General features: G+C 34.5%; 1 protein-coding gene across 1 annotated transcript in view; it reads left to right on the plus strand.

The window, feature by feature from the left end:
• LOC150107569 (uncharacterized) overlaps window positions 1-15,908 on the plus strand; it is a 613,086-nt gene that overhangs the window by 140,130 nt on the left and 457,048 nt on the right. Inside the window, exons 3-4 of the mRNA XM_090392132.1 lie at window positions 999-1,118; window positions 9,386-9,492. Of these exons, the coding sequence (XP_090248258.1) occupies window positions 999-1,118; window positions 9,386-9,492 (227 nt within the window). The remainder of the gene's footprint in view (window positions 1-998; window positions 1,119-9,385; window positions 9,493-15,908) is intronic.

Here is a 15,908-nt window from a genome sequence, read left to right on the forward strand (position 1 = left end):
GTTATATCTTTTAAAGGACAGGAGGAATAGGGAGGTCTGTGATTTTGTAGTCGCTTAAAACAAAGCAGAAAACGTTACTAGAGGACAAATTTTCAATTACATAATGTTTCATTCTCTTTCCCAAGAACCAATTGTTTTGTAGGATGAATGACGTGAAATGCACTGACACACTTTCTCTCTCTCTCTCTCTCTCTCTCTCTCTCTCTCTCTCTCTCTCTCTCTCTCTCTCTCTCTCAACGTCCTATTTCCTAACTCGTTAATGTAAATTTATGGGTAGCAGTTATAACTTTCGAAAGCCTCAGATTCTGGTTGCAGTGACAGAGAAGATTGAATAGTATTCCAGCAAATCAAATAGCACATATAAGCCGACTGATATGTAAAAAAAGTGAGCTAGTGTGCGATGGCCGTGTTGCTGACTACAATCGAAGAGAATCCATTCACACTCTTCTTATCCACCTGATACGCCATCGTTCCTTTGCTCTACCACAGCAGACAGCAAAGCATCCGATGACAGATCGATATTTCCTAGGTTCAAGGGATGCGTATTATTAAAAAAAAAAGGGAAGATTTCTGTTAGCGTCAAAGTTTGTCTACAGTATTTGATAATCGGAATCTACTTAAATTTTTCATTAATTTTTGATTACATTCATCCCTCCCAAACATACTTTCCTCCAGGAATTTATTGATACAGTGTAGGATAAACTCTATAATCCCGTTTAATAGAAATAACGATGAGACGATTTGGTATGTATTTCTACTGTATCGTATAATATGCACTACCAGTGATGAAGTTTAATATATATATATATATATATATATATATATATATATATATATATATATATATATATATATATATATATATATATATATATATATATATATATATATATATATATATACTCACATTTAAATTTGCATTTCTAAACAGCCTTGTAAATTCTTTAAATCAGATATATATATATATATATATATTTTTTTTTTTTTGTTGTTTGTAGTAGAATGTGACTCGGTAGGATGTTCTCATACATGTTCGCTTTCGTCCTCTGGAGAATATCGATGCACATGTCCAGCTGGTTTTCATCTTGGAGATGATAAGAAGAGTTGCATGGAAAAAGGTAACTTAAAATGCTATTAGGCTATTTTTTAGTATCTATACTTTCTAGAAACAATCAAATATTAAGTTTGGTGTAATTTGTGTTATAAATAGAAAATAAACAAATAAATTCATAACTCCTTTCAATTTCTCTATTTTAAAAAGTAGGCAACATGATTATAAATTTTACTTGAGTGTTTTATTGAGAATCCAAATTATATACATTCCTACATGCAAGATGAGAGGGCGCTAGATATTTCGAATTAACTAGTGTTTAATTCGTTTGTACTCGTATCGTGTGTGTGTGTGTGTGTGTGTGTGTGTGTGTGTGTGTGTGTGTGTGTGTGTGTGTGTGTGTGTGTGTGTGTGTGTGTGTGTGTGTGTGTGTGTGTGTGTGTGTGTGTGTGTGTGTGAAAGAAAGAGAGAGAGAGAGAGAGAGAGAGAGAGAGAGAGTGTGTGTGTGTAATAATTTTTAGCTTCTTTTCCCTGGTACTGACTCTGAGGTTGGTTGTAGTGTCTGAAAAAAAGAATGTTAACTGTTAATTATGACAGTTTACTAAACAGATTCATGTCTCTTTCAACAATGCACAATATCATACTACAGGTGATATCTTGATATGTCTGAGGTATACGAAAAGTTAACTGGCCTCACAAAATCATACTCTCCCAATATATATCCTTAATATGAACTGGAACATCAAGTATGAGACAGACCATTGTGTCCAGCAACGTCCAGGGATTGTGCATATTACAACACATTTTCCAAACTTCCTGATCTATCCTATCAAATTAAGTTGCAAATTAATGGCAAAATTTCCCCAGAAAGGTGGAAAGTGTGATGACCATCAAAAGAGGCTACACGCACTATTGAGGTGCAATTGGATTTCTATGAGACACTATGTTTCTATGTTTTGGCGTTTATTGCAACGAATAAACACCATGTCGCGCCACTTTTATCTAACCAATTAGCAATAAATTTCTGCAAGTGTGGCACCCTCACTTCAAAATCTTATTACGCTACACACCATTACATTGCCATTTTTCCAGTCGTCGGCATCTTGCAATTAAGGGTACATCCATACGATGCCATCTGGTGATCGTATAAAGCACTAAAAATGAAGGACCTCTTCTCTTATGTCCTCCAACCCCGAAATGACTCTATTTTTCGTATGATGTGCTATTAGCTTATTTTTTGAATCGCTCTTGTACATTCTTCCTTACTATACACCACTGTCCACCGAAATCTGAGCATTTATTACAACACCAGAAGCCAGAACTAGACGACTCATCCAAAAAGAATGCCTCAACTACTAGAAGGAGATTTCTTGTACAATTGTTACAACAATCATGTAATGAAAGAGCTACTTAACAACCGTCTAGAAAGAATATCCTATCATATTCTTTCTGTTATGTTCTTTACGATACTCTACGATATTCTTTCTCTTAATGTCCTATGGACATTAAGCATATACTATAGTTAAGTCTCATATTGCAAAAGCTCTATTCTATATGTGAAAGAGATTAGCAAAAAAGCTAATAAAATTAAATACTTATTTTAAACTTTGTAAAACCTAAAGATGTATTCAGTCAAGCAAGCCATAGACTATTATAACATTCAGGGATACGCAACACTTTATGAAATAGTTAGTATACCTATTACATAAATGCTTCGTTGCTTGGAATGATAGACGCAACAACAGAGTAGCATCCAATATAAAATATAAAAACAAAATGAAATAAATGCCCTGTATTCTTTCAAGACATATATCGACACGAGAAAAATAAGACAAAAATTTTTCCGAGAGACTCAGTAATTTGGTCATTTATGTATAAAGGAATAAAGAATTCTTTCTCTCGGGTGTACATTTTCAAAAATTCCTAACTAGTCCTCAAAAAAAAAAAAAAAAACGAACAGTCTTCGAAGTAACCTAACCCTCACATAGTCCAGCTCTACTCACGACAATGTTATGTGTATGCCATTATTCATGTCTTTCGCCTCTGAAGAAGATCAGTTGGAGGTTCGGTAAACAAACAAAATCTATCCAGCTATTATCAATATCTATCACATTTCAAATTCGAATTGATTATAAATAGAGCTACTTTAAAAATGTTATCAATGTGGAATTTTTAAAAATCATCTTCTTAATAATCTTTTTAATAATATTATATGATATTTGAAAACACCAAGAAAGACTGATTTATTATTAATTTTCTTCTCGGTATATTCACGGTAGTTTTGCTTCTATCTCTTCACTTATTTATAAATTAGTATTTTTCATCCTGTATTGTGTATACAAGTGATTGCACTGTCCCCAACACCATTCTGTTACATGCAGGAAACTGTCATTAAAAATGAATGTAAAATCGTTGAAACATACGGTGATTTGGTTGACATTTGAATTCTGCGGAGAAGACATATGAATTAGCATTACTCACTTGTGCTGTGACAGGTGAAGTGAATGATTTATCCCAGTGAATGATTTAGGAAAATGCGTCACTAAATGTCTTCCTTACAAGAATCTCAGTGTCAATAATTTTCTTTCCATGCACATTCAGTTAACAGTTGACTGAAGTAACGATTCATGCATTTACGAAAATATGTAGCAGATAACTGATGACAAGAGATAATGTGTTTTATGAGCTTTTGAAAGTTGACAGTTAATAAAAACTTTGTCTCTACCAATGGAACTTTTGTTTTCTAATAACAGACAGAATTGCAGGTATTTTTCTCTATGTAAGGATATAAAAAAGACGCTACCTTGAACAATTGAGAATCTACACTTGACTATACAAATGAAATAACGCTAGAGTGTCATGTCACGCGACATCTTGTCTTCAAGTATGAAATTCCATTGCATATTGCTAATTGGGATGTGACTAAGACATCACAAGATATAAAATATGGAAAGGCATCGATAATATTATATTTCAGACACGGAGAAGTCTGACGTATTATCTGTTTAGTACATGAATTTAACAGAAAAATATCCCCAGTTTTGGAGGTTCCTGTTCTAGACCAACGATCGCAACTCGCGATCACATGCAGCTCGTAAATTCAGTTTAGGAACTTAGCAGCTCTTTTCGTCGATTACCTTAAAAATTACCATAAGAATAGACTTCTTATAGAAAGGTTGTATAAGGAAAGATATGAAGTATTATCGTCTTGTCCTCAATCTAAACAGATCGTATGGACTGCATTCATCTTCATTGTAGGACGTATTGTTACTATGGAATGTGAATATTTTGTGTATTTTTTTTACTAAACATTATTAAAACTTTAATTATAATTAGACTGTGCCATATTACTGCAATTCATAATTTGATTTTATATCTGCATTATTGGTCGTTCTGTTAATATTCTCTGTCTTATCATTCCATCTTTTCAATCAAACCTTCGCGTCTATAACATATTGAAAATGAACATCCTATAAATAAATAGTATTTTTAAGGCAGGAATTCGTATTTATTGTTTTTCGCTGTATTACGTATTTATCTAGTTGAAAAATTGTCCATCAACTTTATGTACATCATAAATCAATGAGGGATATTCAAACTCCGAAATTCCAGTGACGTCAAAGTTTTCCAATAATTTTAATATCTGATATAATTTTCTTTTCAGATTATAAATAAAATAAAAAATAGTGATTATTTGACTTTAAGATTAAAATCTTAACTAATCTTAGTTAATATCTAATAAATTGTATATAACAGATTCATAAATGTCTCTTCGTTTACCGTCTATCAATTAATAACTAGTTGTTCTTTCTCTGTTATGAAGCCGGAAGCAAATGTAGCCCTTGAGTACAAAAAAAAAAAAAAAAGACTGCTGACCTCAGCTCAGTTGGATGGTGCTATTCTTGAACATGATGATAGCCTTCGCTAATCAATCGAACTTTGATGATATGAGAGATGCAGAAAGAGAGAAATAACCTTTCAGGTATAATGAGAAAGAATCAACATGCTAGTTATCGGTAATGAGTTCCTTCATTTATTACCGATAACACGAGCAAGTAGCTTAATGAATCGACCGCTAGGGTATGCCTGCAACACAAGTAACTGATGCGAAGTGAACTTCTCTTTTCTCAGCATTGTTAATATCATATTTGATAACGAATAAGATACTAATGTACTCTAGACCTTAGAAAGTAAATTAGTTTAAGTTCGAGAAATTCAACTAATACGCCAACCAGTACAGTTAAGTTAATGCTTTTACAGTAACCCATTAAATAAATTGCTTAAACTGAATCGAATATTCTAATGTAAAATAACAGTACATTGGTCTGTTTATTTATTTATTTATCGTACGGCTTGTACACATGGTTAAAAGACAATAAGATATAATACACATGAGTATAGATAAGATCATTGATAAGATCATCATAGATAAGTACATTGGTCTGTTATAGCCTTTGGTGCTTTGATTTGTCTTCGCGCCCTGTATAATACAACAATAAGTTTTGGAAAATACTGATATATCAGCATGGCTGATCATTGTAAAGCGACACACTATTAAACAGCTGCCAATGTATCGAATAAAAGTAGTGCGAAAGCTGCACGCAACTATTCTGTAACGTGGGGAAAGAGGGGGGAGGTGCATGAAGAGACGCTTTGCCCGAACTCTTTTATGTTTAGTCCAAGAGAAGCAAATCGATAACCAATGCCATTATCACGACTACAGACTAGGGAAATTCGACAAGGAATGCTTAAGTGGATTTCAAGCGATAACAAAATATCAATTGTAGGAAGAAAAAAGAAAAAAAAATTTTTTCAGAAATGGAAATCACTGGAAAAGTGATTCAAATGGCAGTAAAGATGTCCTGATCAGATTATCGCTAAAAGCGTACTTAACATTCTCTTCTTTAAATTACGACATTGAAGAGTTATCATAAACTTCGTGATGAGTTTTCAGCTATAAAGTTGTCCCACAGGATTTCGGTTTGATATTATAAGACTGGTGGAACAAAATAGTTCACTGAATCTATTGCTTGCCTGCTATTGAATGTGTGTAATGCACTTAATCACTGATAAGACGAAGAATGGATTTGAATATCATCTGTGCACAGTTTCAAGATTAATTCAATTTCCGTTTACTATTTTATATTGCTGTCGTATAAAAAGAAATGTTCTGATTTCATCATTAAGAAACTCGACGAATTGTAATATTTTGGCCATGTCTGGCAAGTTTTCTTTAGGAGCACAGAAAAGAGAGGAGTCTGATGAAGGCTATAAAATGGTATTATTCACTTATATAGATAAAAGATATTTGCTGTAAATAAGGCCCAATTAGAGTAAAACACCTTCCAACATAGGGTCATCACAGTTAGCAACACTCTGACGTATATGGCAAACTCTTAGCTTCAAGGAGTCGATTATTAATCAACGAGTGGAACAGTGAGGTAAGTAAGTGCTCCAGTTTCTTGGAAATATACTTCTAAGGTACATTTTAGGTTTACGTGGTGTGGTGTTTTTTCTAACATTATCGTAATATATTTTACGGATTTAAACACGGATTCTGTAAAATATTAAAACGAATATTTCTCTAGTGTAACTCTGGCATATTCAAAGCTATAGTGATTGGTGAAACCATTAAGGAATGTCCAAAACGAGTCGAATATATAATGCTGAGAATTCAAAGAGGCTTCTGAATAAATAAATAAAACAATGGGGGTAGAGGGATGTAAAGTATGCATCATTCTCTGATTGGTTTTTCTGCTTTTCTGTTTGGTGCGATGCATGTCCCAAACGTGAGAAACTGGCCTATGTTTCTTGTTTAGGTTAGGATAACGAAGAAAGGCCTCACGAGGTTCGTTGAGTAATTGTGCAAATCGTGCAATGGAACTAGTGAAGAAATCATTTCTTGCCATTTAATAAAGTACTTACTAATTAGGTTATGGTCAGATATTACATGATTTTATGTTTTTGAAAAACCTGATACCTCAGTAAATCGGTATCGGTTTGTTTATCCGTAGTAATTAAGATTACATGAGCAAGGGATTCCTTCAACACCACAAAGAAACAAAGAATGTATTTTGTTTTTGGTAAAAGAAAACAGTGAATGCTGGTTGTTTTTTTTTTGTTGTTGTTGAGAAAAGAAAGTAGAATGATTGAACTTTTATGGGAGTCCACTTGGGCTTCCATCATCCATCATTTGTGATGGATGATGGAAGCCCATGAAACTGTAAAACGATATTTGTCAGTTTGAATGTTGTTTTACAGTTTTCTTTTTTTTCCCCTCCCAGACGATGTCCTTGCGACAAAGATGAAATATCGGAGGCAAATCTGTTTTGCACATATTTTTCACCCATGTTTATCGTTAAACTTATATTAATTTAGATTTTTTTTATTTCTTGGCTAAAACCTGAAGGATTATGGACTCTCCGAACAACTGTCTAAATATTTTCAATAAACACTTCATATAACTAATAAATATACTCAATGTAATATGTGGAATTTATATTCTTAATATGTGAGTGAGATATTTGGTGATCTATGACCCAAAACATCTGTACGTAATATTGCATTCAATGAATTAAAGTAATTTACTATTATCTAACTTTCCTGATATTGTCATGGGCTTATACGTCAACCTCAAGAGCTAATAAAAACTTCTAGTAATTTGGAAAACAAGGTCATATAAAAAAACAGAAAATAGAAAAATTCGTATTAATAGAAAAAAATCAAGAAGCAAAACTGAAAATATTGTCTTCTTTTAATATTGTCTTTTTTTAAACATTGAGAACCTTTTTTTGGTCTTGCTTCAGAATTAGTCGAGATCAGTTTGAAAACTAGATTTTTATTGGTGCAGTCTTAATTTCGGTCACATTTATTTGAAATTTTTTCCGCAGTGTTCTGAAAAGCAGTATTTAAATTTTATTCTTACCACTTAATATTTTTCCTGAAGAACAGCGAATGAGACAAAACCCATTAATAAATCGCATTGGAAAATGGAGATAAATTAATGAGCAAAGGATTTATTACTGAAATCATTAGTCTTGAATAAAACACTGCATGGTCTCTAGTAATATGTAGGTCGTTAGTGCATTTATTGGTATTGCCATCGCTGTATAATCCTCTATCTAATTCTGGATCTGCTAGTGCATAATTCTTTCTACCTTTTCTAGCATCGATTCTTAATTTTACCAGAGCAAAAGACTTTTCATAAATTTGAATATTGCATATGCAAACTAGGAATGGTTTGCAATGCTAAAGGCTGTTTAAGAAATGGAATAATATATTCAGATCTCATCTAATCATTCGGAAGTACTGAAATAATTTATGTTAGTTCAATAATTAAACCATAAAACTTATCATTCGTGTAAATAAATAATTAGTTTTAATGCTATAAACCTTTCATTCTCTTGAAGCAACAACCTACACGTGTCGAACATTAAAATTAAATCGAATAAATAAGTTATTTGCATTTGTAAATATATATATCGATAATGGTATTTAATGAGTCAAACTCGACCTAAACATTTTTCCTCACACACACACACACACACACACATACACAAAGGTAGAAAATGAAATCGAATTCTTCAGCGGCCTGCATGGTAGTAAGATAGAATGATTTCCCTGCATGCCCAAAGTGATATATTTCATTCATAGTGACTTATAATGTATGAAATAACATCAACGGTCTTTGATTTATTAAGAAAAAAAAAACTTAACACAAATGAAAGTTACATAATTAAATCACAAGTGTTAGAAATGGTTAGCGAACATCCTTCGCTAACCATTTCTAACACTTGCGAGCAAGCTGTAATTGTAACCAAGGCCACCATGTTGTATTATTATTAGAAAGGCGACTTAGCAGTAGATAGAGCCTTGTGTTTTGTGTTTTTATGAAACAGACCAATGACTAGTGTTCCAAGGAGAGTTGAAGATAGTTGATATGGAGGCCCTCTAGAATTTTCATTTGTTTGTGGTATAAGCAGTCAATTTAGGGAGAAGGATTGCTTATGTAAAAGTAAAGGATCTTTTTTAGACAATGTGAAGTTACGAGAATTACATTTACAGTATTTGCAGAGTGACCAAGTGCTCACATTATATATATATGAAATTTTTGTTTGCTTAAATAAATTATAACTATTATGTAAACCTGCACGGGTAACCGAAGTATTGCTTTTATATGACGACGAACGTACTACCACGTTCTTTCATTAAAATATAGAATTCCATTCTTCCTATACTATCTCGGTAAACTAAATAAAACTTTAAGCAATGTTTCCATTCGGCTGAGAATGTACTTCGTATTATAGAACTTTGTTTTTTGTATATTCTATCTAGGTAAAACTCGATACCTGCTTAGTTTCAAACTTTACGACCAGAACGTGGATTTAGCCCATCTGGATCCCACTCGCTATCGACAATTGCAGAAAGGAATCGAAAACTCGGTGAGTACTTTGTAATGTTAATTATTTATTTATTTCTCCTCGAACATAGTTTTCTTGGTAAAAACTAATTTCGTAGCTCCCACCTGCATTATTTCTTGTAGTGTAGAATGAAGTTCATTACATGTAGTGCATAGGATGGAAATGTCATAGCCAAAAAAAATAACTTCCACTGTACGGTTTAAAGAAAATGAAATGCAAAATTGCATTCATGAATTTCAGATGTTCTTTAAAAGGCACTTTACGCTTCCAGTTGTCTCTGGAATAATCTGAAGAGAAACTCCTGAGAAAACTCTACAGGATTTCTAAGACACGCTTGAGAAGTTATAACTCAAAAGATAAATTAAAAATACATGGAAAAAACCATATTATTAAGGACCTTGAAAGTTCCAAAATTTTCTCTTAACCTATAGGTGTACTCCATATTTTGTAAGAAGAGATTATATTGATTTGATTTCATTCTTTTTACATATTTTAGCTATTGGATAAGCAACCATTTGGAAGTTAATTTAAGCTTCAAAACCCAATACAATGCGTACTAGAAATCAATAGATAGTCGCATTAAAAACCAGCCAACCATTGAGTAAATTTGCTTCCTTTTTATCGAGGTTACTTTGTGGCACAAAGATATGCTTCGTTTCTTTTAACTTCCATTATTTAATTTAATAATGGAAGTCGGATGCAGAGAAATTCGCTCATAGAAACGGATTTCACAATAAGATTTCCAGTAAGAGCAGTCCGATGCCCATGACAGCTCTTCGTTATGTAGCGCATCTTGCATAATGGACGATTTCCTGTTTCTGATTTAACTGGGGGGTGGTCTGGTCATAACAGAAATGGTACTCTGATTATGATCAAATCGTATTATTACTTAACTTCTGTGCATCATTTTAACTTTTGTAAAATGTTTTCGTAATTCTCTGAAAGGTGATTGAAGGAAGAAGAATTCGTGAATTTATTTATGCTAAATGCAATAATATTTCGTTGCAGCAACTTAGCCATGAAAGAGGGTTGTAGCGACACTTGTATTTCTGTTCATTCCAGTTCATTTGAAACACACTAAATGAAGATAGTTCCAAGGTCACGAGATAGAAGACGGGATTTTAGACAAAAAAAGAGTCAAAATTCCCCTCCTCTATCTCGTTAAGTTTTCTTCATTGTTTCAGTTTTTTTTATGGATTATTACTGAATAATTACAGAAAATATTTATAATTATAGCGTTAAAAAAGCAGTCATAAATGAAAAAAGAATTAAAATTTTTTTTGGCAATAATTTTCGCCAATACTTGAATTCTGATTTATATTCGTTAGCTGGATCTCGTATTCACATAAATATGCAAATACGCAATCATTTTTTAAATGTATCAAGCATGCCTTAAGACACAAAAAATAACTAAAACAATTCTTTTGTGAACAATTGACTGATTCAGTTTAAAATCATGCAGACGCGGTCAGTCGGTTGATGATTGGTGGAATGCAGGATGCGTTATAGATTTAAAATAATGAATTCTTATTATAAATAAATAAATGCGGGATGCCTCTATGACAAAGTGAAAATTTGAAATATCCAATAAACAGAAATAAAAATTGTGCTAGTCATATTTATAACACAACGGACTGGTCTAATCTTCCATCGTGCATTGTGCTTACCGTCTAGTTTTAGACGCTTCGTCAACATTTTTGTTCTTTTGCTCCTTGCATAATATTATTATTTATCACTGTATGTTTAAAAAGAAAATCGTGGGAAATTGCATGCTTGTGAAACAACAGCTCAGCGATCTTTAATTGGATGAACAGATTTGCTACCCGGATCAATGAACCGAACGCACAGACTTACAGAAAAAGGTAATTATGCTTGTCAAGCTGAGATGAACATTAATTAAAGCAAGTATGGGAACGATCCAAAAATCATATGCCAGTGCGTGCCACGCTGCTGATATACACTTTTAACTATGATTGACTCTGGAACGTGAAATGCTAATGATGGGGCTACGATGTGACCTCGGCACACTGAAGCCTTATTAGGAGATCGCAGTCCGCAAAACAGTCCTTGAAAACACACTGATATATAATACCAATTAATGATCGTACGCGCATTGCTTATTTACACATCATAGAACGCTGAATTATTACCGCCTGTCTGATATCGTAATGGAACCACCTTTCGCACGGATAATGCCCTGTATTCGTGTTAACATCGATTTCACTGTATGTATAATGACCTTGGTATGAATGGGTAATCCTGATGTCTACAAGGCCTCCCACAATCTCTCAATGGAGGAATATGAGTTGAAGTGTCTATATGTCGCAAAACACATTACAGAACATCCCATGGATATTCGATTAGATCGACATCCAGTGAATTCGTCCCCAGTTCATGCTCGATTTTCGCTGTGTTCATCGAGTGTGGACATTGGTTACATGACACATTATCGTCATAGATGACTTTGTCTCCATTTGAGCCATGCCAGTCATTACGCAACAGGGCTTCTAATTCTGACTAGCAAAACGTATTTGATACCATCTCAGCATAAATGATGAACATTATGAAAGAACGGTATCTATAACCAACAATCTGTGTGTGTTTGTGCAAAACATCGCAATTCATTTGATCAGTACATCTTTTTCCACTTCTTTAGATTATGTGAAATATTGCGATACATCACCATTGTCTGTGATATTGCTCTTACACTTCACCGTGTTATATTGCAATGTAAAATGTGGCAACGTAATGTCCTTAAGCCTATAAGTGGCATTGCACTCTTGACTCACCAAGCATCTACTTTTTATTTTAGTTTTGTTGGCATCGGGGAATCCGTTTGTGTGTTGATATTCTCTGTACCCGTTAACCAATGTGGTATGTGAACAACTATGTCTTTATGTCTTTATGAACTTCGTGATATCGTTATCCTTTCTCCTGACTACAAATTTAACTCTCTCTCTCTCTCTCTCTCTCTCTCTCTCTCTCTCTCTCTCTCTCTCTCTCGCATAACATATACCTACTTAGTTCGGTAAACTGGATGTGTTTCACTGTGGATGACGATAATCATAATTCAACGTTATGTCAGTGTATAAGCTGCTGTTATTGATACAGAATTGAATTAGTGTTATTATCAGATTTTTACGGACGAATTATTCATTGCTTTAACAATAAAGAAAATCTTGTCGTAAATGGCCTCCATGAAATTGCACCAATAGAAAATCTAAGAGACCTAGTTTTGAAGTGAGATCACGCTGTCGGTACCCCTCTACAAACATAACGACATTCACACATTAGATCGGCTGTCCTAACAAAAGCAAAAAACAAGGCTTGTTACTACTCGCTACTGTCATAGTTCGTCCTACAAGGAAGTTCACAACGGACAATCTCGTAAAAGCCAACAGACTGAAAAGTCAATTGCGAAGGATTTGAACGCATGCCATGATAATACACCAATCTTCTGCTGGAGTATTTAGTACTATTCGCCAAAATCTACTGCACAAGCAAGAAAAACAAAAACAAAAAAATATATTAGCAAATTTATTGATCCTGGATACAGAGAGGAAGTCACATACTTATGGTCGGATTTATGGTTGTTGTAGCCTCAAATTTATAACTTTTAGGGCTCCCAGCCTCTACTGAGTAAATTATAATTTAGCTATACTAAGGCAGCTGCTCTCGAAACGTGAGGTCCTGAGCTGTAGCTTATCTGGCTTATGCGTAAATCCCGTCCTGAACATACTTCATAATCGATACAGATCAAAATCTCAGAAGACATAGATTAGGCTACTACAATGACAGCAAAAGATTTTTAATCACATCAAAAAAGAAGACAGAAAAATACAACAATAACAAAAAATATATGTGCATCTTCATACTAAAAACACCAGAATACAGCAGCGGTTGTGTAACTGATTCGTTCTTTGAATGGAAGCAACACACTGATCGAGTGAGGGACCCTACATTGTGCACAAGAACATCAGAAATATTCCAAAACATTGAGTTATGGGACAAGGTTATAGGAAGGATCGTACTGATGTTATTGATATATTGGTCCTAAACAGAAGTATGTGCTACTAATGACGAAGTAACTACCTACCACATTCCACGCTTTCAACAATGTACACTGAGTGAGCACTATTAGGAACAGAATTTAATAACTACTAGGACCTCATTTGGCCTTAAGAAAGGCATGTATTCTCTGTCACATTGATTCAACCATCTAAAACGTTCCTCTGAGATTTTTGTCCACTCTGTTACACTGGTATCGCCCAGTTATTGTAGTTTGGATAGTATCATGTCGCTGCTGTGAACTTCTCGTTCTACCTTATCCCAAAGATGCTGTGTTGGGTCGAGGTTCTGGGGACTGAGCTAGCCATTAAAGTAAAAGAAACTCACTGTGATGTTTCTCGAACCACTTCAACACGCTACTCGCTTTGTGGCATGGCACATTGTCTCTTGCTGGAAGTACGTATTTCACAATGGGTAAACTGCATCCATAAATAGGTAAACATGATCAGCGACGATGTTAAGATAGGTTGTGGCATTCAGGTAGTGTTCAAGTGGTATCAGGGGACTTAACGTATGCCAACATGCTCCACATCATTATACCTCCGACACCAGCCTGAGCTTTGCTACTTGGCAAGAAGAGTTCATAGCTTCACATTTGCCGCCATAGTCTGCTTCTGAAATTAGCCTGATGCAATACAAACCACGACTACTCAGACCAGGAGGCATTTTTCCAGTCGTTTGCTGTCCAGTGTTAGTGATCATGTGCCCACTAAAATCACATCTTCTTGTTCTTAGCTGACAGTATTGGCACCGGGGATAGTTGTTTGCCCCTATGCCTCACGGATGAGGCACAGGAGATCATTAATTATATAGGAGATCCAAGATGATTTTCTGACCACCATTGTTGCAGTGAGCTGTGATTTGACTGACCAAAACCCTCCTGTCATATTTCACAATCCTTGCCATTCTTCTTTGACCTCGTGCATCAATGAGCTGTTTCCGTCCATAGAAGTGCCGTTGGCTTGAGGTTGCTGGCTATTACACCACCTCTGGTATACTTTAAAAACTATTTTGCGTGACAAGCCCAAAACAATAGACGTTTGTGAGATACTGGCACCAGCACGTCTGACACAAACAATCATATCATGTTCAACATCACAGTTACCACTTTTACCCATTTTGTGTATCAAACACAAAAATATCAGAACCGTCGGATACCGGTCTGCCTGATTTATATAGCAAACTGCAACCACGTGATTCAGCGTCTTCAGGAACGGTTTATTTTCCGAAATAGTGATGTGCTCCTAATAAAAGTGGCTACTCAGTGTAGTTACTACAGACATTGTTATCGAAATAATTAATGCCCCGAATCAACAGCAACATCCGTATTACTAAATGATATTTATAATCCACAAAAGTTAAACAAGTTAAATTCCTGCATGAACTAAATAGTTGTCGCTCATATCTAGAGTGATGCTTAACTGAATACTTAATCATAATGATGATATAAACATAGTAACCGTACAGTACCAAGATCATCTGTTATCCATGTGTAACCTAACACTAGCTATAAGTGCAGGAACCAGAGAATAAACAGTTGAAAATAATATTTCAGTTTCTTGCGTAGATCATATAGACATACGGACACCATCAGATAGCTATACAGCAGCAGTCATAAGCTACAAAGTAGCAGTGCAATATTTCACGGCCTAAACCTACCTACTAGGAAAAAATCCTTGCAATGCTTCACATCTAAAAAGTGATATGAAAAAGTAATGATAACAGACGAAGAATCAGTTAACCAAGAAATAAGACTGAAAACATAGCATTACTATAGTCCGTAGATATTTTATACGACGTTGAACTCCCAATAAAGGAAATATATAAGAAAGCTACAAAGAAAATCAAAATGCACACAAAATAAAACAAAATCCTTAGATGATACGCAAAACATAATCTTAGATATACATAGAAAGAATACTATGTGGAAATAGTTAAAGTGATTACCCAGTAATGCAGCTTTCGAAACCGAATATAAGATAACAAGGAGTCGCCCTCCAACGCATATATGAAATTCAAAAATAAAGTACTGTGGAGGCTAACATCTGCACGAGATGCTAGACTCTATTCTCTCGAAACCACTGCCTTCGAAACTATAAAACACAGCTTCGTGAAGCTGTGTTTTATAGTTTCCCTGTGGTTCTAAGATGGAATCTTAGAACTACAGGGAAAGATCTCCCCGTCTCACAAAGCACGCTACCCTTCACTCGGACCCCAAGCAAAACACGCAATGTGATTCTCAACCATAAGCGAAGCAGAGAACTGTTCTCTGTAATCCATCAAAATAAAGCAAAGGTCCAGGCATAGATGGTATCGGATCCAAAGATATTAAATAAGACACACTAACCGAGATACTAAAATTAAGAAAT

This window comes from Typopeltis vanoorti, chromosome 4 (genome assembly GCF_054136105.1).
Source record: "Typopeltis vanoorti isolate ZY-2024b chromosome 4, IOZ_Tvanoo_1.0, whole genome shotgun sequence".
NCBI lineage: Eukaryota > Metazoa > Arthropoda > Arachnida > Uropygi > Thelyphonidae > Typopeltis > Typopeltis vanoorti.